This window comes from Phocoena sinus, chromosome 8, assembly GCF_008692025.1.
Source record: "Phocoena sinus isolate mPhoSin1 chromosome 8, mPhoSin1.pri, whole genome shotgun sequence".
NCBI classification, from domain to species: Eukaryota; Metazoa; Chordata; class Mammalia; order Artiodactyla; family Phocoenidae; genus Phocoena; species Phocoena sinus.
Genome location: NC_045770.1, coordinates 13,455,340 through 13,481,104, shown reverse-complemented (window position 1 = coordinate 13,481,104; position 25,765 = coordinate 13,455,340). Strand labels below are relative to the sequence as shown.

The window sequence follows — 25,765 nt, the reverse complement described above, 5'->3', positions numbered from 1 at the left end:
AGTTTGAGGTTAGCAGATGCAAACTAGTATATGTAGAATGGATAAACAACAAGGTCCTACTGTATAACACAGGGAACTATATTCAATATCCTGTGATAAACCATAATGGAAAAGAATATTAAAAAGAATGTATGTATATGTATAACTGAATCTCTTTGCTGTACAGCAGAAATTAACACAACTTTGTAAATCAACTACACTTCAATTTAAAAAAAAGGAAAGAAAAATAAATAAGTATCCTCCCTTCCCCCCTCCAAATTCTGTCTAAATAGAAAATTAGCAAAGGAAATAAATAATCCATGAAAGAAGAAGCATAAAAGACCAAATATGAATAGTAAAGAACAGTCCAATTTGTTAGTCATAAAATAATTTTCTTTTGACCTGAAAGATTGGCAAAAAAAAAGGGAAAAATCAAACACAACAAAAGGAAAAATCTACTTATAATTAGTGTTTAAAAGGAGGGTATAGGAATGTGAGTACTCTCATACCTGGTTGTGGTAGAATGAAACTGGTTTAGCCTTTCTGTCTGGAGGGTGATTTATATAGAAAGATTTAGAATTTTGCTCAATAGTTCCACTTTTAGAAGTTTATCAGAAAGAACAGAAAAGGGATTTGGGTTAAAATACAATTACAAAGCCATTCATTTAGATGCTGTATATGAAAGGCAAAACCTAGAAACAACCTAAATGTCCAACATAAGATGAATTACATAAACAAGAGAAGATATTGTGTACAATGTAGACACTAAAAATTTTTTGTCTATGAAGATTAATGATAGGCAAACAATGTATTAAATAGGTGAAGGTGTCAAAAGGTACAAATTTCCAGTTATAAGATGAGTAAGTCCTGGGGATATAATGTACAGCATGATGACTATAATATTTCTATAAAGGAGAAGAAAAGAGACCACAGAATTGTATGTATAACTAATAAGATCTCATTTTTGTAAAAAGTAAGAAATATAGAAAAAACCTGGAAGGAATGATACCAAAATATCAACAGTACTTATTTCTAGGTACTGGAATTAGAGGTAATTTAAATTTTCTTTCTGTTTATGTATTTTCTAAATTTTCTATAATTAATATATAATCAACGAAATTATTTTTTAAACAAAGAAAAAGATGTGATACCTCTTAGGTGACAGCTTGGATTCACAAGGACAATCCTGGAAAACTTCCCATTTCTTGTAGTAACATGATTGGTAGATTCAGTTGAGTTCAGTGAACCTAGTCAGACAAAGTCCTAAGTTACCAGCTTAAGAGGCTAGAAAACTGGGCTAAAATGGAGAAGGTGAAGTTTCATGACGGTGAAGAAGTCACATTTAGTTCTCAAAACCATCCTGTACAACTCTAATATGACAGTGCTTGCAGATCAGTCAATCATAAGTTACTATGGTTTGTTAATATGTGATAATAAGATCTTAAGAAATTCTAATGTAGGTGTTGGCTGAATGAGTGCCTAAAGTACTGTTTGTTTGCTTTAAACCAAATATCTACTTTGCTGTGTAGAGCTTTTGTTAATTAATACAGTTTTCTCCTCAAGCTTTTTGGTTTCAGGACCCCTTTACACTCTGTAAATCACTGAGGACCTCAAAGAACTTTCATGTATGTGGGTTATATCTATCAATATTTACTATATTCAATATTAAAACCGAGAAATTGAAAAATATTTAAAATAACTATTAACATTTAATAATAACAGTAACAAGCCCATTACATGTTGACGTAAAAACATTTTTTTAAACGTGAAGACATTTTAATGGAAAAAAATTTTTTTCAATTCTTTTTTTTTTTCCTTTTGGCCACGCCGCACGGCTTGCAGGATCTTAGCTGCCCGAGGAGGGGTTGAACCTGGGCCACGGCAATGAAAGCCTGGAATCCTAACCACTAGGCCACTAGGGAACTCCCTGGAAAATATTAAAAAAAATAAGTAGTTTTACATTTTTGCAAATCTCTTAAACTGCCTCAGTGAACATTTTATACCTTGTTACATTAACATTCATTGGTCTGTCTTGCATCTGGAATGAATCTTTTACCCATGCACGATTTTGTAGCATCATACCTTGGTCACTTGGAAAATATTGGTTCACTAGGTTATGTAGATTTTCAAGTGTTGACACATCATTCTACAATCACATTCATTAATTAAATATCATTAGAAAAGTTTTATTTGGAAACTGTTAAGCTCATAGTGGAGGATAGGCTTTTTTTTTTTAATTCTAATTTTTGCTTAAAAGCTTGAGTTTTATCATTGACAACAAGAACTATCAGTTGTTTTCCTTGAGGTGACAGGTCACTTTGTTTATTTTGGAGAAACTGTCTGCCAAATATTCGAGTCTGAGTAACCATACTTTGTCTATTAGTCATTCTTTTAAGTAGAAATGGTGTTCCATGCCATGTATGAAAATCCCACAGCTAACATTATACTCAATGGTGAAAGACTGAAAGCTTTCCACCTAACATCAGAAATAAGACAAGGGTGTCTGCTCTCACCACTTCTATTCAACATAGGTTCTATTCAACATATGAGGTTCTAGCCAGAGCGATTAGGCAAGAAAAAGAAGTAAAAAGCACCCACAAGGAAAAGGAAGAAGTAAAACTGTCTCTATTTGTATATGACATGATCTTGTTTGTAGAAAATCCTAAGGAATCCACTAAAAAAACCACCACTACTAGAACCAATAGTTGAGTTCTGCAAAGTTGCAGGATACAAGATCAAATGCAAAACTTTACAAAACTCAATTGTATTCTTTCCACACACTAGCAGTAAACAATCCAAAAATGAAATTAAGAAAACAATTCCATTTATAATAGCATCAAAGAGAATAAAATATTTAGGAATAAATTTAACCAAAGAGGCTAAAGACTTGTACACTGAAAACAATAAAATGCTGCTGAAAGAAGTTAAAAAAGAACCAAATAAACGGAAAGATATTCCATGTCATAGATTGGGAAGATTTAGTATTGTTAAGATGGCAGTACTCTCCACATTGATCTATAGGTCCAGTGCAATTCCTATTAGAATTCTAGCTGCCCTTTTGGTAGAAATTGACAGGCTAATCTTAAAATTCATTAAGAATCTCAGTAGGACTTCCCTGATAGCACAATGGTTAAGAATCTGCCTGCCAATGCAGGGGACATGGGTTCAATCCCTGGTCCAGGAATATCCCACATGCTATGGAGCAACTAAGCCCACGTGCCGCAACTACTGAAGCCCGCGCGCCTAGAGCCTGTGCTCCACAACAAGAGAAGCCACCGCAATGAGAAGCCCATGCACTGCAACGAAGAGTAGCCCCCACTTGCCGCAACTAGAGAAAGGCTGCACGCAGCAACAAAGACCCAATGCAGCCCCCCCCAGAAAATCTCAAGGGACCTCAAAACAAACAAAACAATTTAGCAAAACGACAGAATTGGAAGACTCACACTTCCTGATTTCAAAGCTTTACTACAAAGCTACAGTAATCAAGATGGTGTGGTACTGGCATAAGGACAGACATATAGACCAATGGAATAAAATAGCCCAGAAATACACCTTCACACGTATGGTCAATTAATTTTCAACAGGGATGCCAAGTCTTTTCAACAAATTGTGCTGGGAAAACTGGATAACCACAATCAAAAGGATGAAGTTGGACTTTTACCTTATATACAAAAATTAAGTTTAAGTGATCAAAGACCTAAATTTAAGAGCTAAATAAAAACTCTTAGAAAATCTTCATGATCTTGGATTGGGCAATGATTTCTTGAGTTATGACACCAAAAGCTTAGACAATAAAAGAAAAAATTGATCAGTTGAACTTCATCAAAATTTAAAACTTTATCCATCAAAGGACACTAACAAGAGAGTGAAAAGACAACCCACAAATTGGGAAAAAATTTTTGCAAAACATATATTTGGTAAGGGATTTAAATCCAGAGTATGTAAAGAACTCTAACAACTCAACAGAAAAACACACACATACACAAACCCAATTCAAAAGCAAGCAGAAAATTTGAATAGACACTTCTCCCAAGAAGTTATACAGTTGGCCAGTAAGTGCATGAAACGAAGCTCAATGTCATTAGGGAAATGCAAATCAAAGAGATACCACTTCACACCCATTAGAATGTCTTATGAAAAAAGGGAAACTGACAAAAGTTGGCAAAGAGACATTGGAACCCTCATCCTTTGCTAGTGGAGATGTAAAATAGTGCAACCACTGTTTAAAAAGTTTAGTGGTTCCTCAAAAAGTTGAAACTGGGATTACCATATGATCCAGCGATTCTTCTAGGTATTTACCCCCAAAGAATCAAAAGTAGGGACTTGAACAGATATTTGTACACCCGTGTTCATAGCAGCATTTTATGATAGCCAAAAGGTAGGAACAACCCAGGTGTCCCTCAGTAGATGAATGGACAAGCAATATGTGATGTATACATACAATGGAATATTATCCAGCTATAAAAAGAAATGAAGTTCTGATACATGTTACAACATGGCTGAACCTTAAAAGCATTGTGCTAAGTGAAATAAATCAGACACAAAGAGACAAATATTGTATGATTATACTTATATGAGGTATCTAGGCAAATTCATAGAGACAGAAAGTTAGAAATGAGGTTACCAGGAGGCTGGGTTGAGAGAGACTAGGTAGTTACTGCTAACATTTCTGTTTGGAATGATAAAAAATTCTGGACATGGATAGATGTGATGATTATACAACGTGTGGATGTACTTAATGCTGCTGAATTGTACACTAAAAAATGGTGTAAGTGGTTTACAAAAAAAGGTATTCCACCAAAAGAGTGACTACTTCCACTATTTAAACATTGCGCATGTAAATCAACTATGCTCCAATAAAAAAAATTTTTTAAAAACAACAAAAAAGACATTGTACAAATGCGTTTCCTGAGGACAACTGTTATTACAACAGGAGTGCTTTTCACATACTTCTTATTTTGTCACACACAGTGTTTTTTAAAGTGTCCTCAATATTCAAAATTTAACAAAATTAATGGTGTTTCCTGCTTCATCAAGGACATTCTGAAGTGCAACTGGCATTTTGGTTTTGTTTTTACTGCAAGTCATGGTGAAGAGTACAATGCCTACATGTACAGTTCAGTGCTCCTGCCTTGATTCAGCTAAGGCACCAGCAGACTCAACCCAACTTTGTGCCTTCAATGCAAGTATCAACACAGTGGAAAAGATGAATCATGTAGTGTCCTAATATTATTATGGAAATAATTTTAACATTGCAGACCCTCTGAAAGTGTCTCAAGGACTCCTAGGGATTGCATAACACACTTTAAGAACTGCTATATTGATGTCCACATTTCAAAAATGCTATAGCCAATTTTGAAAGTGATTAATGCTGCTGTCATTTTGGTACTGTTCCTTCTAATCTCTTAAAGGGTAGACTTGTTATACTGTTCCAATACTGCTTTATAATTCTGGCGCAAGGCAGGCTAATCTTACCCCTTTTTATGTTTGAACCATTGTACATTTCGAGGGAGCAGAATATCAAGGCTGGTAAATAGATTTTAATAATTGCTGGTCCTGTGGATAGGTTGTAGCTGCTTAGATTGTTGTCTTGAGGGGTTCAGTGGATAAAGTTTCCTGGGTGGAATAGAAATGTCTTCCTTGGACTTGGGAAAGAGATATGACAATGTCATAATTTGCTCTTTGTACTATTTTAATCTAAAATTTATAGTTTTGGAAAATTTTTATCTTATAATTTCTTCAGAAAAAAATTCTTTTGTTCCCTTCCTTCTACTCTCCTTCAGGGGACTCCATTTATATGTATATTTGGCCACTTGATATTGTCCCACAGGCCACTGGTGCTCTGCTCACTTTTTTTCCAGTGTTTTATTTTGGGGAGTTTCTATCACTGTGTTTTTGAGTCAGTTAATCCTTTCTTCTGCAGTAGTTAATCTGCTGCGAGTCCCTTCCATTTTAGTTTTCATCTCTAGAAGTTGGATTTAGATCTTTTTTATGTTTTCCATGTCTTAACATGTACAAGAGTTCCTCTACCTTTTTGTATAAATAGAATATAGTTATAATAACTTTTGATATCCTTGCCTGTCAATTCTGTCATCTGTGTCACTCATGGATTTAATTCTACTGATTTGTTTTTATCCTCACTAAGTCATATTTTCTTGCTTCATTGTGTGTTTGCTAATTTTTGATTGGATGCTAGACAATTGTTAATTTTACTGTGGTAGGTGCTGGATACTTTGTATTCTTATAAATATTCTTGAGCTGTGTTCTGGGATACAGCTGAATAGTTTGATCCTTTTAAACTTTGTTAGGCAAGGCCAGAATAGCTTTTGTTTTTTTTAATTAACCTTTTTTAAATTGAAGTATAGTTAATTTTGTAATACAATATCATGTTATTTTCAGGTGTACAACAGTAATTCTCTCTATATATGTATGTATGTATATATATTCTTTATCAGATTCTTTTCCATTATAGATATTGAATACAGTTCCCTGTGCTATACAGCAGGTCCTTGTTTATTTTATATATAACAGTGTGTATATGTTAATCCCAAACTTCTAATTTATCTCCCCCTGCCCCTTATCCCCTTTGGTAGCCATGAGTTTTTTTTGTATGTCTGTGAGTCTATTTCTGTTTTGTAAATAAGTTCATTTGTATCATTTTTTTAGATTCTACATATAAGTGATATCATATGGTATTTGTCTTTCTCTGTCTTACTTCATTTAGTATGATAATCTCTAGGTCCATCATGTTGCTGCAAATGGCATTATTTCATTCTTTTTTATGGCTGAGTAATATTCCATTATGTGTGTATATATATGTGTATGCAGATGCACACACACACACCACACATCTTTATCCATACATCTGTTGATGGACATTTTGGTTGCTTCCATGTCTTGGCTATTGCGAATAGTGCTGCTGTGAACATTAGGGTGCATGTGTCTTTTCAGATTAGAGTTTTCTCTGGATATATGAATAGCTTGTAATCTAGCCACATGCTAGATTCTACCCGTGCTCTACCCATCTACAGATTTCCACCCCCCTCCTTCTCCTTTATGAGAACTGGGGAGTGTTTGCTGTACTCCTTTCAGGTGGTTCTTTCCCTTTGTTCCTCAGTGCTCAGCTGTAGATCTCCTAAGCTTCCTCTCTCTATGCAGCTCTCTCCTCTCTTGTATTCTGTACTGAGGACTCCAACTGACATGGTTTCCCCAGACTCACAATTCTGTCTCCTCAACTCAAGAGACTATCAGGCTGTGCCTGAGTTCCCCCTCCCAGTTCTGAGGCCTGGAAACTCCAGGCAGTAAGTTCAGTCAGTCATAGAGTTCACTTCCATTTGTTTCCCCTCTCTTAGGGATCACAGTCCTCTGCTGCATGATGTCTACTCTCTGGAAACCATTATTTCGTATGTTTTGTCCAATTTTTCAGTTCTTTCAAGGAGGGTAAATCCAGTCCCTGCAAGTTCCCTCTTGGCTGAAAGCAGGAGTCTCGGTCTAAAATTTAATTTGGGATTTTTGCAGATTCAGATGCCATTAATATTACGTGCTTGCTATATGCCTGAAAAGTTCAAATGTGGTCTAGTCTTTACTCGCTCCCTACCTCGCCACACATGTTAATCGGGTACTCTCTCTTTTATGTTGAACAAAACGAACATGGCCTTTGCCTTTATGTATTTTACACTTTATAAATATGGAAACCGAGGCTCGGAAAGTTAGAATATGTTACCCAAGTACATACAGCTAGTAAGTGCCAGGGCCCTTTTTTTTTTTTTTTTTTTTTTAAGCTAATCTACCACATGTTTATTACCAATTACTTTGGTTTTCTTTGTTTGAATGTAAAGGAATGATGATTGTGTATTTCATTTCACATTGCAGAAATGATCCCATGGAGGCCATATTTCAAGTAGTATATGAAATGGTAAACTACATAAACTTGGGGAAGTTAAAACATTTTAATAGGCATGTCATTTGAACACAAAAACTACCAATACTGTGACTTACTACAGCATTAGGTATTCACATAGCAAGAGAATTTCACTCATAATATTTCTAATAGAGCATAGGCTTGATTATGCAGATAAAGAGAGAGAGAGAATGTGAAGGTACCCTCCCTTGCCTCCCCTCGAAGCATCAGTGATGACTTTTATAAAACCAGAGCAGTATAGAGAAGTAGGCAGTGAATGTCAAGTAGAATGTGCAAAAGCCTTTTCTAATCACGTTGCTCTAATAGTGCCAACCAAGACTTGCTCTAAAACCATAATACTTGTGAAGTCTACAACTGCATTTAAATTAGAACATCTTAAAGAACAAGCTCAAAAGCTGGCTACAAGAATTTTTTTTTTGCCTGGCTGTAGTATACAAAGCAGCAAATGCTTGCTAGAGGTACCTAGTAGTGTGAAAATGTTAGAAGCATTATGAACTTGAATCCTGGCAATGTATTTTTTTTTACTTACTGTGTATTGAACCTGAAATATATATTATCTTCGGAAAGCTTAAATCCTTTGTATTAAATTTGTTAAAGAAATGGAATAAAAAACATTCGTTAACATTTTTCTTTCCTCTTTGTTTAAACCCTCCCCCCACTCCTTTACATGCAAAACACTCATCCTGCTTAGTGTCTAATAAAATATATCTAAATGATTTAAGTATTCAGAGTTAATATTTCTTAACTTGTTTCATTCTTATTCTTACGGTATTTTTCTTATATTATTTACATTTAAAATAATTAGTTGAATGGTTTATTTTCCCTGTAATGTTGAACCAGATTATAGTGATCCCTTTTCTTCTATTCTTCTGTTCTAACTTCAAAGAGCATGATTAAAAAGCCACTTAAGAAAGGAAATCTTTCATCATTATTGCTGTTAACAGCGAGCTTGAGCTAAGTTCTCTTGACATGAACTTTTGTGAAGGGCTCTTTAGGCCTGTATGTGACCGAATATTATCTATTTTATTTTTTATCACTGGATTAAGGTTTTATAGAATAGGTGAGTGATTAAGGTACTGCCTAATTGCACAGTTTCTTAGTGTGACTTTCACTTAGTGGCACACACACAGGTCAGTAAACATGTAGTATGGCGCCGTGAGGTTAAAGCAGTCGTTGTGTTAGATGCTAAGTGTGTGAGCTGGGTCAGCCAGATGGACTCCTCTGCCATTTACTATCTCAGTATATGACCTTAGACAAGTTACTTCTCTTTGCCGTAGATATCTCATTAAAAGTGCTTTCATAGGATTGTTGTATTATAATGAATAAGTTAATGTTTAGAAAGCACCTAGAATAATGCCTGGTTCACAAAAAGCAGGACTAAAGTATTTGATTTTTTAAAAAAAAATTAGAGATATACACTTATTGAAAAATTATGGGAGGGAGCAAATTGTTAAGAAAAATGTATACACTTCAAAATAGTTGAAGTAATAAATTTTATGTCATGTATATTTTATCATAATTTTTAAAAAAGAAATGTCATGGTTCACAGGCTACTGAAGTTTTCTTTATGCAAGTATTCATTCAGCAAGTATTTTTGAGATCTTGCTCTCAGTACATTCCAGGTGAACATCAAGCTTGAATTCATAGGTGGAAGGATGATCCTGTATAGAGGCGCCATATTCTCTTGGTGTCCTGTGGAGAGGAGTGTTTGAGTTGAGCACAGTTGGCTGTATCATGAGACTGGACTCCAGGAAAGGGACTCAACCTACCCCAATATACCCCTGCACTCTCTCTTTTTATGGGGGTCAATGTGATAAGTGAGGTAAAAAGTGTGAGTCTTGGGTGCCACCTCTTTACAGGAGTTGCTAAGAACCAGCTGTCTGGTAACTAGAGACTGCAGAGGTCCCTTGGGAAGATGTTAGGAGGAGCCCCTGGTCCTAGTTAGCTCGTTGCCAAGCAATCCAGAAAGAACAAGATGACTGACCAGTCAGGAGTCAAATGCAGTAATCCAGGTAGGATGTTGGTAGTTTGGACTAAGGCGGCAACTGAACTATAGTGGAAATAAAGTCATTGGCTCTATGAATTAATCATATATATATATATATATTGCGTATGAATAGCTTATTCCTCTGTTTGCTAAGTAGTTTTATTCTATGCGTGTACCACAATTTGTTTATCTGTTCACCTGTTGGATGTACATTTTAGTTGTGTCCAGTTTTGGGCTATTATAAATACAGCTAATAGGAACATTCATGTCCAAATCTTTGTGTGGGCATATATTTTAATTTCTTTGGGGCACATATCTAGGGTGATATATAATGCTTCACTGGATTCTATTAATAATCGTTTAGGATTTTTCCATCTATTCTGGTAAGTGAAATTAGCATATAGTTTTTTTCTCATGGTCTTTGATTATGGAAGTAATCAAAATGAATGAGTTCTCTTTCTGTATTTTTTTTTTTTTTTTTTTTTTTTGGTACGCGGGCCTCTCACTGTTGTGGCCTCTCCCATTGCGGAGCACAGGCTCCGGACGCGCAGGCTCAGCGGCCATGGATCACGGGCCCAGCCGCTCCGCGGCATGTGGGATCTTCCCGGACCGGGGCACGAACCTGTGTCCCCTGCATCGGCAGGCGGACTCTCAACCACTGTGCCACCAGGGAAGCCCTCTTTCTGTATTTTTGAACAGCTTGTAGAAATAAGAGTTAGCTTTTATGGGGAACGTATAGCAAAAATTCTTCCATAATACCATCATGGTCTAATACGCGTGCTTGTACTCACATGTGTATATGACTGTGTCTATGTGTGAGAGTAGGGAATGGATTTTGATACCTGCTCTATTTAATGGTTTTTGGTTTACTCAGGGTTTGGAATAGTCCATTTCCCCTAAATAAGTTTAAGTATGGTGCTTGCCATATAGTAAGCATTCAATGTTTATGAAATAAATTAGTGAAAATTACTGGAATAGAGTTCATTGTATTCTGTTATTAAATTACCATTTATATTTTTAGTTATGTCTCTAATTTTGTTAGATTTAAAGTTTGTGCATTCTGAAGATTTTTACAAATTCGTCATGAGAGGTTTAATTTGGAACTCTTATGAAGCTTTTAAATTTCTTGTATTCAAGTCAAGATACATTTATGATTTTTCTCCATTTTTTATATATTCTTTTTTTTTTTTTTTTTTTTTTTTTTTTGAGGTATATGGGCCTCTCAATGTTGTGGCCTCTCCTGTTGCGGAGCACAGGCTCCGGACCCGCAGGCTCAACGGCCATGGCTCACAGGCCCAGCCGCTCCGCAGCATGTGGGATCTTCCTGGACCGGGGCACGAACCCGTGTCTCCTGCATCGGCAGGCGGACTCTCATCCAATGCGCCACCAGGGAAGCCCCATTTTTTATATATTCTTACGCTTTATTTTCCCCCATTCATGAATATACCTCTGCTCCTTTGACAATAATTGAAATTTTATCACGAGTTTTACTTTACTGAGTTTAGTAAACACAGTAAATGTTGTTTACTTTTGCACAGTGCCTCTAATACTTAAGTTCCATATCAGTTTTCCTGCTGGAAATATGATAAATACCGCTGAATAGGTGTTAGAAGCCCTAACATTTGAGAATCTTTGAAGAAGTGTTAAGAAACTCAATGCGTTTTCATCAACTCAGTGTGTTTCATCCGCATAGAAGATACGGAGAAACAAAGATTGGGTCTCAAAGAGTGGCATTAATTCTGCCTCATGTGAGAACAACTAAAAAATTTAGCACGATATTCTTATAAAGGTGAATATAGCACACTTAGAACATTGATTGCCCAGTGTTTCCAAATATTCTTCACATGGTTTTGTTTTTGTTTTAAATAAGAGAAGCCTGCCACTCCTGTCCTTTTCTGACTCCATCATACTACCTACCCCCCTACTCCCAAAGGGAGAAATTCCAAATCTTTTCAAAGCTGTACTTCAGTTTCTTTTTAATTTTCTTTTTTCTTGGCCACACAGCGTGGCATGCGGGATCTTAGTTCCCTGACCAGGGATCGAACCTGCACCCCCTGCATTGGGAGAGTGGAATCTTAACCACTGGACAGCCAGGGAAGTCCCTCTTTTTAATTTTTAAAATTTTATTGAGATATAATTGGCTTATAGCATTATTTAAGGTTAAGGTGTGCAACATGTTGATTTGGTAAAAATTCTATTTCATTTTGATTATCCTGTGTGAGGGAATTAGCAGACAGGTCATTCCCAACAGTGTCAACAGTCTTATACATGATTTCACAAATTTGTTTCCCTACTTGCTCCTCTTTCCCAAGCTGCCTGCTAGACATGCCATATTATTATCTTTCAGACATCTCACACTCGACATGTCTGAACATTGAATGTATCCTCTTCATTAGCAAACCAACTTCCTCTTCTGAGTTCCCTCAGTTAATATTATGTAGTGGTGACAGGTGTGAGTTACTGAGATTGAGTCTTGGATTAATTTCTTTCAGCTAAGGTTTGTTAATCTATAAAGTGAGGATAATAGAATCAATCTTAGAGGATTGTGAATGAAAATTAAATAATAAAAAATATAAAATGCCTGACACATAGTAAGCCCTTTAAATGTATTAGCTTTATTAATATATATATATTTTTAAGACCCTACTCTCAGCTGCTCAGACTCAGTTTCAGGTTCATCATCTCCGCTCTCCTACTCAGTCATCTCACCTTCTTGGTTTTACTTCTGCAGTATCTCTCAAATCTGTCTTATTGTACTGCCCGTGTTTAGGCTCCCATTACCTTTCTACTGCAGTACCATCCTGATTGAGCTTGCTGCTTTTGTCGTGTCCTCACTGTTTCATCTTTCATACTGCTTGCTGTCATTTATGGCCTCGAAACAGATTCGATGTCACTCCAAACCCTTAATGACTTCCTGCTGCGTTTGTAATATCTCTCACCCCGGTAGTTAAATCTCTACGTTTTGAGTCCTGCCTATGTTATTAAGTTTTATCCTATGCTACCATGATTATACATTCTAGCCATGTCCATTTATTTTCGAGTCCCTGAACTTTCTTCTACCGAGCCTTTGCTTTGGTCATTCCCTTGGCTTAGAATCCCTTTCCCTTCCGTATTGTCTGTTGAAATCCCATCTATTCTTTAAATCCAAGAAGCCTCCTGAATTATACTAGTTTTAATTAGTGCTTCTCCTACCCATGCTCTTATGACTCTTTGTTTTTATTGATACTTCACTCTTGCACTCACCAAAGTCTGCCTAAATGTGAGTCTGCTTTGATAACTAGTCAGGGCCAGGAACACCTTCTTTCCTGTGTTACCTGACGTTGTCTTTATTTATAGCTTTTTAATGAAAGTATGTTGAATTTGATAAAAATACTGCTAATTAAATACTAACTAAATAAGTAAAATGCTAATACCAGAGTTTTACAGAGACATAGAATCTTGAACTTGAGGAGGATTATTTTTCATGGAAAATATATTGAAGAAAATGGCAGTGATGAAGATTTTTCTGGTATTGATGCCTCCAAACAGAGGAGATGCAGATAAATATAGAAAATTTCATTATCTTTCCCAAGTTTTGAGAATAACAAAGTTTAGTAGCTACTCTGTGTCTGTTCAGAGAAACAGTATATTTAAATGGAAATGGATGTCTGATATGTCATATACTCAGGAGTTAAATAATTAATGATAATTAGATATACTTTCTATATACTTGATTAGATTGTATTAGAGCTGTCTCTTGCTCAGTATATAATTTTCTTTGTCTGTCTATGTATCTATATACTTTTAAGTTTATTTTTTAAGTTCACAGGATAAAACTTCTGAAAAGTGCTTGGTGGTTTTTGTCATTTGTTGGGGGGAGGGTATGAGAAGTTTTGGAGATTTCTGTATTATGTTACTGATGTGCTTGTAGGCCCTTTAAGGAACTGGTATAGAGAAATAGTAATCAGTTCTCAGGGTTAATATGCTTTTAGTTGCAGACAGATGCTCCAGTGTATGTAACTTACATAGCTGTCTTTCAGAACTTGGGTTGAGTAAATTCAAAGGTTGTTTTGAAATATAGAGAAGTCTGATTATATTCTTGAACTCTTTAGGAAATAATGATGATAGTACCATAAGTTAATGTAACTTAGTGAACATTTGCTGAATGTTCACAATGAGTTTTAAGCTATTTTTGTTTTTTTCCAACCACAGTAAAACCAAAGGTATTAACTAATAAATATTATGTCTCTATGGTGTGTGCTTTAATGAGAATGTATCACATTAATCATTTAAAAATACTGACTTGGGCTTCCCTGGTGGCGCAGTGGTTGAGAGCCCGTCTGCCAATGTAGGGGACACGGGTTCGTGTCCTGGTCCGCGGAGATCCCACATGTCGCGGAGCGGCTGGGCCCGTGAGCCATGGCCACTGAGCCTGCGCGTCTGGAGCCTGTGCTCTGCGACAGGAGAGGCCACAACGGTGAGAGGCCCGCGTACCGCAAAAAAAAAAAAAAAATACTGACTTGGGTGTAAGTGATCTGTTTTACATGAGTTAGGAAAGAAGGAATATATCTGTGAAAAAATAAATCTTTTCCAGTAGTGACTACAATGGAGAAGCATGGCAAATACTTACTGCCTTAACCAGGTGGTCAAGGTTAACATCACTAGTGATGTCATGTGGACTTCATGTACCCTCCAATATGATGTGTTGAGATAGGCACTTCACTTCTGTGATATTGTGTCCATAAACTCATAACCCCAGTCAGAGCATGAGAAAAACATCGGCTTTACATATTGAGACACGTTCTACAAAATACCTAACCCCAGTACTCCTCAAAACTATTAAGGTCATGAAAAACAGGAAAGACTAAGAAGCTATTACAGACCAGGGGAGACTAAGGAGATGTGACGAATAAATGTAATGTAGTATCCTAGATTGGATCCCAGGATAGTTAAGGACATTAATGGAAAAAACTGGTGAAACCTGAATAAAGTCTAGGGTTTAATTAATAGCACTGTACTGATGTTGGTTTCTTAGTTTTGGCAAATGTACGACAGTAATATATTAAGGGAAACCAGAGCTGAATGAGGGGTATATGGGAATGCTTTGTACTATCTTTGCAACTTTTCTGTAACTCTAAGATTCCAAAATAAAAAGTTTATTTAAAAAATAAGTAATATTTTTCAAGTCTATACATGTATTGAATGTCTCTTAAGTGCAAGGCAGTGTGCTCGCCACTGCAGGGCATAGAGTGTGTAAGGTACCTTCACTGCCCCTGCCCTTAAGGAGTTGTCATCCAGCTGGGGAATAGGACAACTGATACAAAGTAGAACATGATGAAGCCAGTACAGAGTGTGAGCAAGATGCTGTAGGGGTGTGGGTGTGGGGTGTCTGAGTTTGAAAGTAGACATTGAATGAAGACTGGGAATCCTTCCCCACCCGCCCGCCCCCTCCCCCACACCAAGAAGATAGCATTTAAAATGAATTTTGAATGGGCAGGACTTAGGTAACCATAGTCATTGGAAAGGAAATACGTATCATACCAGCAAGCCTGGGCTCTTGAATCACAGACCTGCTCTGCCACTTACTTGCTCTGTGACCTTGAGCAGATTATTTGATGTCACTAAGTCTTTGTTTCTCCTTGTAAAATAGGATTAGTAATTTCTATTTCAAAGCATTATTATGAGAATTAAATGAGGTATACACGTAGCTTAACAAAGTATCTGATACACAGTAAGCTCTTAATGTTAACTATTAGAGAAGGAGAGGACGTATATTACTGATGTAACACCATCACTGAAGGCCTGGGGCCTGGAAAGTATAGAATGTTTTGGGAAATATTGAGTAGTATCTGTCTAGAAAGGTGAATCAGGACCATATTGTGAGTGCTTTGACTTACAAGCAGAGCAACTTGAACTTTTTTGGTGGTTATTGGGAAGTCATTGAGGATTTTGGTGTAGAAGGATTAAGGAGATTGAGTCTGTGTTTTAAGATTAATCTGACAGAAGTACGAGGGGCATGTTGGAGATTCTCATGTGGGCTGCTGCCTTCCCTTTTATCTGGTGAATTAGATTAGTGTTTCTTCAGGTTTAAAATTCTATGGAACAGCTCAAAATGCTCTGAATGATGATGTTGTAATCTGTTACCATGTAACTTGGGGGTCTCAGAAGCAGGACCATTAGTATATTATCAAATATACTTAATATGTTTAGTGAAAAAGGCCATTGATATTTTTAGATATATTGGCTTAGAATTTTTTTGAATAGGTGATGCTTTTTGCCTCGACACCCCTCTTTTTTTTTTTTAGCAGCTTAAGCAGATAAGAGTTAAACAGTACTTCATTGACTTCCTGTGAAGCTTTTTTGAAAGAAGTTCCGTTGTATCTATTTTTAAAGCTGATTACTGTGAGCAGAGGATGCTGCTATTGAGTTATAAATGTCATCTCAGTATGTTCTCACTCAGCATTCTTTGGATGACACTAGTGTTTGCATATAAGGTTTTGGAGTTTAATGAATAGAAAAAGCAGCACAGTTATCACTGAAATAGTACCAGTAAGTGAAATACTTAAAAACATTGATCACTTCACTATTGAGCAGTATAATTATTTATCATCATTTATGTAGGTTTTACAGCCCACACCATGGCTGAATGGCAAAGAGTGAGTTATATTGGGACCTCATTTGGGAAATATTTTACAGCTCCAAAATGGCCTTGTATAATGTTGTGCAGTTTGTCTGTCAATCGCTGTATTGTGTTAATCATTCTGAAATTTACCTGCTGGGAAGTACAGGATCATTGGGTCTACAGATATTATTAAAATAGATTATTGGGGTTTTCCCCCAATGTTTTATTATAAATTTTTTTTATTATAAACGTCAAACAGAAATTGGAAGAATTTTATAATAATTATATACATATTAACTAAATTATTGTTTTCAAAAGGAAAGCTCCACTTTGTCTTTTTAAAAATCAAAAAGACTTCTGAGTGTTTGAACCATTTTCACATGTGATAGTATTTTCATATAGCTGAGATGATTTTTGATGTTTCCATGTTATTTCTTCAGAAATGATAAAATTCTTTGAGTAAAATAATTCACTACAGATTCTGGAATTTAGCCAGATCCCTAGTGTTACGAGTAGATAACAGTATTTTAATTTATCCCCATATATGGTTCATACAATTAACTGTTCATTTAAATTCCATAAGATATAAGTTTATTTAAATTCTTTGCAGGCAGAAATAAAATATACTTTTAAAAATTATTATTTCTTGACATAATTTCTAGCCTGTCACATAAGGATAAAGTGCTAGCTTTCTTTCTCTCATGTCTTCTTCAATATTATGAAAATAAACTGCTGAAGTTAAGGTTTCTTTTCCAGTTTCAAATCAGTGATATAGCATAAATTTATACATTTTTATAAATGGAAAGATATCTTTAAGAGTAATTGGTTCCAGCTTCCTTATATTACATTGGAATCAATGGAGGCCCAGAGAGATTAAATAACGTCACAGGACACAATAAATTAATGCTAGACCAGGAAATCCATTTTAGATTTCTAGTCGTCTTGACTATTATTATATATATTTTCAGGTACTCCTTTGTAGAAAGAATAAACAGAGCATGCTTGTCAGTTATAGAATTTATCTCTGACTGTCAAAATGGAGTTTCAGAAAAAGTAACCATAAGTGAGAATATCTTTATGAATACATTGGACTGATTGTTTTGTAAGTCATCATTTAATATTTTTCTAGAAGATCTAGAAGATCTCAACCTCTCTCTCTTTTTTTAAATAAACAAATTTATTTATTTATTTATTTTTGGCTGCGTTGGTCTTCGTTGCTGCACGCAGGCTTTCTCTACTTGTGGCGATCAGAGGCTGCTCTTCACGGGGTGTGCAGGCTTCTCATTGCGGTGGCTTCTCTTGTTGCCGAGCACGGGCTGTAAGGCGTGCAGGCTTCAGTAGTTGTGGCACGTGGGCTCAGTAGTTGTGGCTTGCGGGCTGTAGAGCACAAGCTCAGTAATTGTGGCGCACGGGCGTAGTTGTGGCGCACAGGCTTAGTTGCTCCACTGCATGTGGGATCTTCCCGGACCAGGGCTTGAACCCGTGTCCCCTGCATTGGCAGGCGGATTCTTAACCACTGCGCCACCAGGGAAGTCCAAGAAGATCTCAGTCTCTTAATATTCATTTCTCAACAGTCTTTTTCTTCTTGAAACTTTTATTGTACTTCTAAGCGATGGAACATTCTCATTAAAACAAAAAAGAGGTACTACTCTCTGTACTTGTCTTAAACATTAATAAATACATTTTAATATAGAGGGTTAATATATCTCCCCATACTATGTTCTTTTTTCCATTTCCTCTTTCTCTGCAAGGTACTTTGTGGCCAAGAGTTACAAGGCAGCTTGTTTTTCAGTATTTTGTGTAATAGAAAATGCATTGGTTGGCATCATTTGAGGAGTTTTCTGTTTATCTCATATTCATATAAAGGCTACTTTCCCACACTGTCTTGCTTGCTCTATAGAAATGGTGATTGTGGTTTCTGTCAGGTTGTATTTATCTTTCTACTTTTGAAGCTGAAACAGAAGCTATAATTGTGCATTTAATTTTTATATACTTAAATATTAGTGACATATAAATCTTAGTCCCTTACTGGCTGAAATTATGCACAAGAAAATGTATACCATTACTTTAGGCCTGAGGTACAAAGGTACATTGGCTTTTAGAGTAGGACCTGAGGTAGGGGGAAAATAACTCACACCAGTCTTGAACCTTTTTAAAAATTGACACTGCATACTGAATCAGCATTTGATTATGGGGAAGTCGTGAGAGGACAAGAGAAGGGAAAGATGGGAGCTATAGAGTAGAATTTGCAGTTACTTAGATGTAAATGGTTAGCGTGAAAGGTAGTGAAAATGACCTTCTTCAAATACTGAGTTAAAGAAAAGCTTGTGTTGATCCTACTTGCTGCTACTCAGAGAAAGAAAAGTTTTGTCTTCAGGGCATTTATAAAAAATAGAACAATTGTGTGTCTTTGTGGATATTTGGAGAAATGTTAGAACATATTGTATGAATTGAAGTACCTGCTGACAGAATTTTGAAATGTATTGCTTACTTGTAATAAGCCCAAATATCTATCATGCCTCATTGTTCTAAGTTTACACGTTGAGACAGGTTTTGCTGATTAAATTCTGCCCTATACACTGTAGACACTGAGCCATAAGCCTAAGGCCTTAAAATGTTATTGAAACAGAATTTAAACTTGGACCACTTACAAAATACCCGGACCCGTGGGCCTTTGTAGATTCTTCTTTTTCGTTTTAAGAAGTGTGATGCTCGCACTGCACATCTCTGGTGGTTTTAAGAAATGTAAGCTGGCTTTTTGGGGGATGCATCCTTGAGTATGAAAGTGTCTTAAATTGATTTTCAGTAACTATTGCAGTCAGCACTTCAAATTGCTCTTAGGCACCTGGTGACATTACATCTTTGCGGTCAGTAACTTTCACCTTTTTGTGGCTTACTTCACAAATTAAAACTTTTTGTCCATTATATTTTGGTATGTATATTTTATCTCTGATCTAGCATAGTACTGGATACCTGGTGGATTCTCAGGGGAAAATTATTTAAAGAGTCAAAGATGCTGACATGGCCCAGTCATCCAAAGACTCGCTTCCTACCTTCTCTTCAGAATTGGCTTAAAAATCAACAATAAGAGAGGTTCCTAAGACCACTCCCTCTAAAACGGCAATCTTAACATGCCTCTCTTCTCATACCCTCCTTTGTTTTTCTTCAAAGCCTTTTTCTCCTACTACCTGATACTCTACCATGGGAATGTGAATGCTATAAAACCAGGAATTTTGTTTTGTTGCATTGTTGTATCCATCCCTAGTGCCTAGCACACAGTATGCAGTCAGATGTTTTCTAAAGGTATAATAAAGGTTAGAAATTATGCCAGATGCCAAAGGGTTATAAATATATATCAGAAATGAATTCATCCCTCATGTACACAAATAACTGTAGTACAAGATGGGTTCAGATGACATAAGAGAACTTCAGTGAAAATACTGGGGGTATTTTAGAGGTTTATTACTTCTGGTTGGCTTCTTAGGAAATGACAGTTAAGCTGGGTCTTTTGCAGACTAAGGAACAAATAACCAGTGGTTCAGAGGTGCAAAAGTGAATAAGGGTAGTATGTATAAGAAGAGGTAAAATGTTCAGTTTGAGTAGAATATACTAGTGAAATTAGTTATAAAGGTAGGTTAGACCCAGGTTAGTGGAAAGTCTAAAAATCAAAGTTGAGTTTGGATTTTGTCCCACTGGTACTGTAGAAATTTTTTCCCCCCTCCTTGAAAGGCAGTTATATGTGGTATGATTGAACGTGCATAGGAATAGACTGAAGATGGAAGTTTGAATTACGGAGTAGGTAGGCGCAGGTAGCAAGGAGTGCATATTAGAATAATAATACAAATTCAAAGGTAGGATTGACAACAAATGATTGGCAAATTGACAAGTCAGATATGGAGAATAAAGAAAATGGAGGCAGCTAAGATGATTGACTCTAAGGTTCTGAACTTGTGGGAAGTAAGATGGTGTTGTCATTAAATATGGAAAATAGAGAACATGAAGAAAGAGCAGCTTTGAGAAAGAAGGTTAGTTTATTTATTTTTTAGAAGTGTAAAGATTTATTTAATTCCAGTTAACAAATTTGTTTTTCTTTTTTTTTAATTGAAGTATAGTTGATTTACTGTGTTTCAGGTGTATAGCAAAGTGATTCAGTTGTGTATATATATTCTTTTTCATATTCTTTTCTATTATAGGTTATTACAAGATATTGAATATAGTTCCCTGTGCTATACAGTAGGTCCTTGTTGTTTATCTATTTTGTATGTAGTAGTGTGTATCTGTTAATCCCAAATTCCCAAAATCTGTTATTACCGCCCCACCCCCACCCCAATCCCCAAGGAAGGTTAGTTTAATTTTGAATGTGTTGCTTTGTGGTGCTAGCGTTTGAATGGAGAAATGCAGTAGGCAGTTGGAAAGCTACTAAGGCCTAAGATTTGGGAATCTTTTGCAAAGCAGTTTTTGAAGCCTTGAGATTACTAAGGCCTAAGATTTGGGAATCTTTTGCAAAGCAGTTTTTGAAGCCTTGAGATTGCAAAGGAAGAGTCAAGAGGGAAAGAAAGGAAAATGATGGAGAGCAAATTCTTGGGAAATAGTTATGTTAGGAGAATAGAAAGAATAGCCAAAGGAAGAACAAAAGCAAGTAGGAGAACCAAGAAAGGATGACATTGGAGTGACTAAGGAAAGACATTTTCAGGAAGAAGTAAGATTCAAACCAGTTTCTTGCAGAAAGAGTTCTGTTGTAACCTTGGGAGTATGATATATGTATTGTGTGGGCCAAAAGGTTCGTTCAGTTTTTTCCATAAGACGGCTCTAGTAGCACTTGATTGTCTTTAACTTCATTCAAAACAATTTTGTTAGATTGTATGTGACAGCTGTCATATCAGTGTGCATTTAAAAAAAGACATCAGAATTGGTGAATTTTTGTGTAGTCATTTTAATATTGAAGATGGAAGAAAAAAGCAACATTTTCAGCATATTATGCTTTATTATTTCAAGAAAGGTAAAAACGCAACTGAAATGCACAAAAGATTTGTGCAGTGTGTGGAGAAGGTGCTGTGACTGATCGAACATGTCAAAAGTGGTTTGTGAAGTTTCATGCTGGAGATTTCTCGCTGGATGATGCTCTACGGTCAGGTAGACCAGTTGAAGTTGAGAGCGATCAAATCGAGACATTAATTGAGAACAATCAACATTATACCACACTGGAGAGAGCCGACATGCTCAAAATATCCAAATCAAGCGTTGAATATCATTTGCACCAGCTTGGTTATGTTTGGGTTCCAAATAAGTTAAGCGAAAAAAACCTTCTTGACCATATTTCCGCATGCGATTCTCTACTGAAACATAATGAAACATTCCATTTTTAAAACAAATTGTGACGGGCGATGAAAAGTGGATACTCTACAATAGTGTGGAATGGAAGAGATTGTGGGGCAAGTGAAATGAACCTCCACCAACCACACCAAAGGCCGGTCTTCATCCAAAGAAGGTGATGTGTATATGGTGGGATTGGAAGGGAGTCCTCTATTATGAGCTCCTTCTGGAAAACCAAACGATTAATTCCAACGAGTACTGCTCCCAATTAGACCAACTGAAAGCGGCACTCAACAAAAAGCGTCCAGAATTAGTCAACAGAAAGCACATAATCTTCCATCAGGATAAGGCAAGACTGCATGTTTCTTTGATGACCAGGCAAAAACTGTTACAGCTTCGCTGGGAAGTTCTGATTCATCCACCGTATTCACCAGACATTGAACCTTCGGATTTCCATTTATTTCGGTCTTTACGAGATTCTCTTAATGGAAAAATTTCAATTCCCTGAAAGACTGTAAAAGGCACCTAGAACAGTTCTTTGCTCAAAAAGATAAAAAGTTTTGGGAAGATGGAACTATGAAGTTGCCTGAAAAATGGCAGAAGGTAGTGGAACAAAAGGGTGAATACGTTGTTCAATAAAGTTCTTGGTGAAAATGAAAAATGTGTCTTTTATTTTTACTTAAAAAACCGAAGGTACTTTTTGGCCCACCCAGTATTTTCTCTGATACACGTTTTTCTGCTATACTGTTTAGCATAGCTCTTTACACATAGTAGGTTCTTAACAGCTTAGCATATCCTAAGGGAATAATGGACTCTCTCCTGCTTATCTTTAAGGATTAACATTTGGCAAAATGTTATATAAATATTGAGTGCAGTCTGGTGTCCTGCAGAAGTCTTTGGGAAGTCATTGGGACTAAATTGTGCTTTGCAGATTTTCTATCATGTTATCTGTGATATATTCTCGATAGTTTCTATTTTTGTTTCCTCTTTGGTAAAATAGTAAAAGTCCTAACCAGCAATAATTGAAGGCTCTCAAAGTACCAGGAGGAAAACAGTTAATGGAGTTTAGGGATTGGATAAGTGCTTGTATTTTTTATCTTACTTGAGCTATTTAGCATATGAATTATTTTAGACTGTCTTCAAAGAATATTAATTTTATCACTTTTGTAGGTGCTTTCAGAAATAGGAAACTAGAAAGAATATAACTTGATACAAGTGCAGGAAGACAAATATCAAAAAACTGAAGCTGATTTGTTGAAAAGCTGATTAGAAAGATTTCAGCAGTGTTTTGCAGAAAAGTTGGGGCTATAGAGACTTAGTGCAGCATTTTATCCAGGAAAGACAAAGATGGGACTAGTGGTGACCCTCCAGTATAGCATTAAAAGAGGAAAATCTATCTGTATTAAAGAGAATTTTTAGGCAATAAAATTGATCATGAATTGACTTGAAATTTCATAGTCCCCTTGTATGACAAAAATTGACTTTTTAAAAAATTAATTAATTTTATCTTTGGCTGTGTTGGGTCTTCATTGCTGTGCGCGCGGGCTTTCTCTAGTTGGGGTGAGCAGGGGCTACTCTTCGTTGTGGCACACGGGCTTAGTTGCTCTGTGGCATGTGGGATCTTCCCAGACCAGGGCTCGAACCCATGTCCCCCTGCATTGGCAGGTGGATTCTTAACCACTGCGCCACCAGGGAAGCCTTTATTTTTAATTTAGATGAGTTATGGTAATTTAAACATCCAGATTAGTTCATGCAAAGCAGGAAATAATATATTTTGCTTTCCTAACATTTCTTTTGTGAGTGAATGGTTATAGAAGTGTACAACTTCTTACACATATTTGTTGAGTCCTCTTTACCTGTCATCCTAAAAAAGTAAGTTTGTTCATGTAAGTTTATGCTCAGTTATTAGATCTGATTAATTTAAGATTAAAAGTCTTAAAATAGATTCCTGTTAAATTTTTCTTATTTACCACAAAACATTGAACAGAGGGAAAGGAGTAGACCTAGTGAATGCAGCAGTCTTTCTTGCATTATAAATTACACACCTGGTGTAGTGAATTCAGCACATTTAAAATAAAAATAATTTTATGTATTCATTTAATCATTGCACTTCTGATCATTTGTAGGCGAAACCTAACCAAACTGTCCCTGATCTTCAGCCACATGCTGGCAGAGCTAAAAGGAATCTTTCCAAGTGGACTCTTTCAAGGAGACACATTTCGGATTACTAAAGCAGATGCTGCAGAATTTTGGAGGAAAGCTTTTGGGGAAAAGTAAGACTCAAAATAATGAATTTGAACTATGAAGAACTGAAGCTTGTGTTTTGGGTTTTTGTTTAGTTTTTTTATTGATGGAATATTTAAAACATGGGAAACAGAAAAGTAATATGTGTGTACCTACTTACCAACCTTTTTTTGCTCTGATTATTTTTTTTTAAAAGAAATAAACCTTTGCAGTTCCGTTGAAATCCACACTCTTTGATTGAATGCTCTTCTCTTTCTTTACTCATCCATTATGCTGTTAATGGACATTTACATTTCAAACTATTTGCTATTGCAAAACAGTGCTGCAGAAAGCAAAATTGTATTTGTCTTCATATGCAAGAGTTTCTCAATAGTTACATACCTAGAAGTGGGATTGCTGAGTCAGGGGGTTTCACATCTTCTGCTTTGCCAAATATTGCCTAATTGCTTTCCACAGTGGTTGTACCAGTTTATATTCCTATAAGTAGTGTACACATGTTCCAGTAGCTCTGCAATTTGACTAACACTGATGATATGAATTGGTATCATATTTTGCTTTATATTCCTAAATGACAAGGGAGCTTGAGCACCTTTTCACATTTGTCACCAATCAAGATTCTTATTCTGACCTTCCTATTCCTATTCCTGACTTGTCCATTTTCCTATTGAGTTGTTTGTCTTTTTCCTATTGTAAGATACTAACTCTTTGTTAGTCACTTACATTAGAGATATTTTCTCCTAGTCTACGGCTTGTCTTTCCACTTTGTTATATTGTCTTTTTGATGTTCAGAAGTCTTACATTATATAGACAGATTTATGAGACAAGTTTATGTTTCTAAGTATTAATATAAATGTTCTTGGATATCCTCTGAAATTTTGGTTCAAAGAACTGAAAAGGTAGAAAACAATAAAATTTTTCAGTTGAATATACAGATCCTAATGTAAATCTCTCTTTAAATGCTTTCTTTCTTTCTTTTTAATTGAAATATAGTTGACAAACACTATTTAGTTTCAGGTATATACTACATATTGATTTGAAGTTTGTTAAACGCTTGATTTATTTTAAAAAATCATGTTTAAACATTAAATATAGAATAATTAGTGATTTTTAAAAACTTAATTGAAGAGAATGGGAACGAGTTTAACTTTGTTCCTTTAACTTAATAACTAGCTACATTAGAAAAGAGTTTGAAACGCCACTTGTTCTCTTACTTTCAGGCTGGTGAATACATAAACTTTTCAAAGGCAATGAGATTTTATTTTATTTTTTAAGATCTTGAGAAATAGAAATCCCACAATATCTTTTGCTAGCCATATCTGGGGTTTAATCATTCTTATGTTAAATAATTTCTTCTTCATCTCTATCAGAACTCTGTTCTTCCTGTACCTTAAGCCTATATTCCTCTAGTGAAGTCCTTGATAGTGTGGGTTCCTCAAAAGAACACAGAGTGTTTTATGTGCTTTTAAAAAGTTAAACACAAGCTTTCAGTTAGTAAAGATCTGGACACAGATTACATCTGTTATACAAAAAGGATAATCTTATCTCTCTTTCCAATGCTTTTCTAATAGAACAAATGTCTGAAGAAAGATGAGAAAGGGAATGAACTTGTAGCATTCTGCCGAAGAAAAGTAGAAAATGTCTCTATTATTAATTTATTCATTAGAAAGTTAAGAAATGTATCATTTATGCCCTTTCTGTTCTCAATGTAAAATATAGTTCA

At 35.8% G+C, this 25,765-nt stretch overlaps 1 protein-coding gene across 1 annotated transcript in view; it reads left to right on the top strand.

Moving 5' to 3' along the window:
• The window catches only part of CBL (Cbl proto-oncogene), an 88,382-nt gene that overhangs the window by 28,264 nt on the left and 34,353 nt on the right, over positions 1 to 25,765 (top strand). The window contains exon 3 of the mRNA XM_032639439.1: positions 23,928 to 24,074. Coding sequence (XP_032495330.1) covers positions 23,928 to 24,074 — 147 coding nt within the window. The remainder of the gene's footprint in view (positions 1 to 23,927; positions 24,075 to 25,765) is intronic.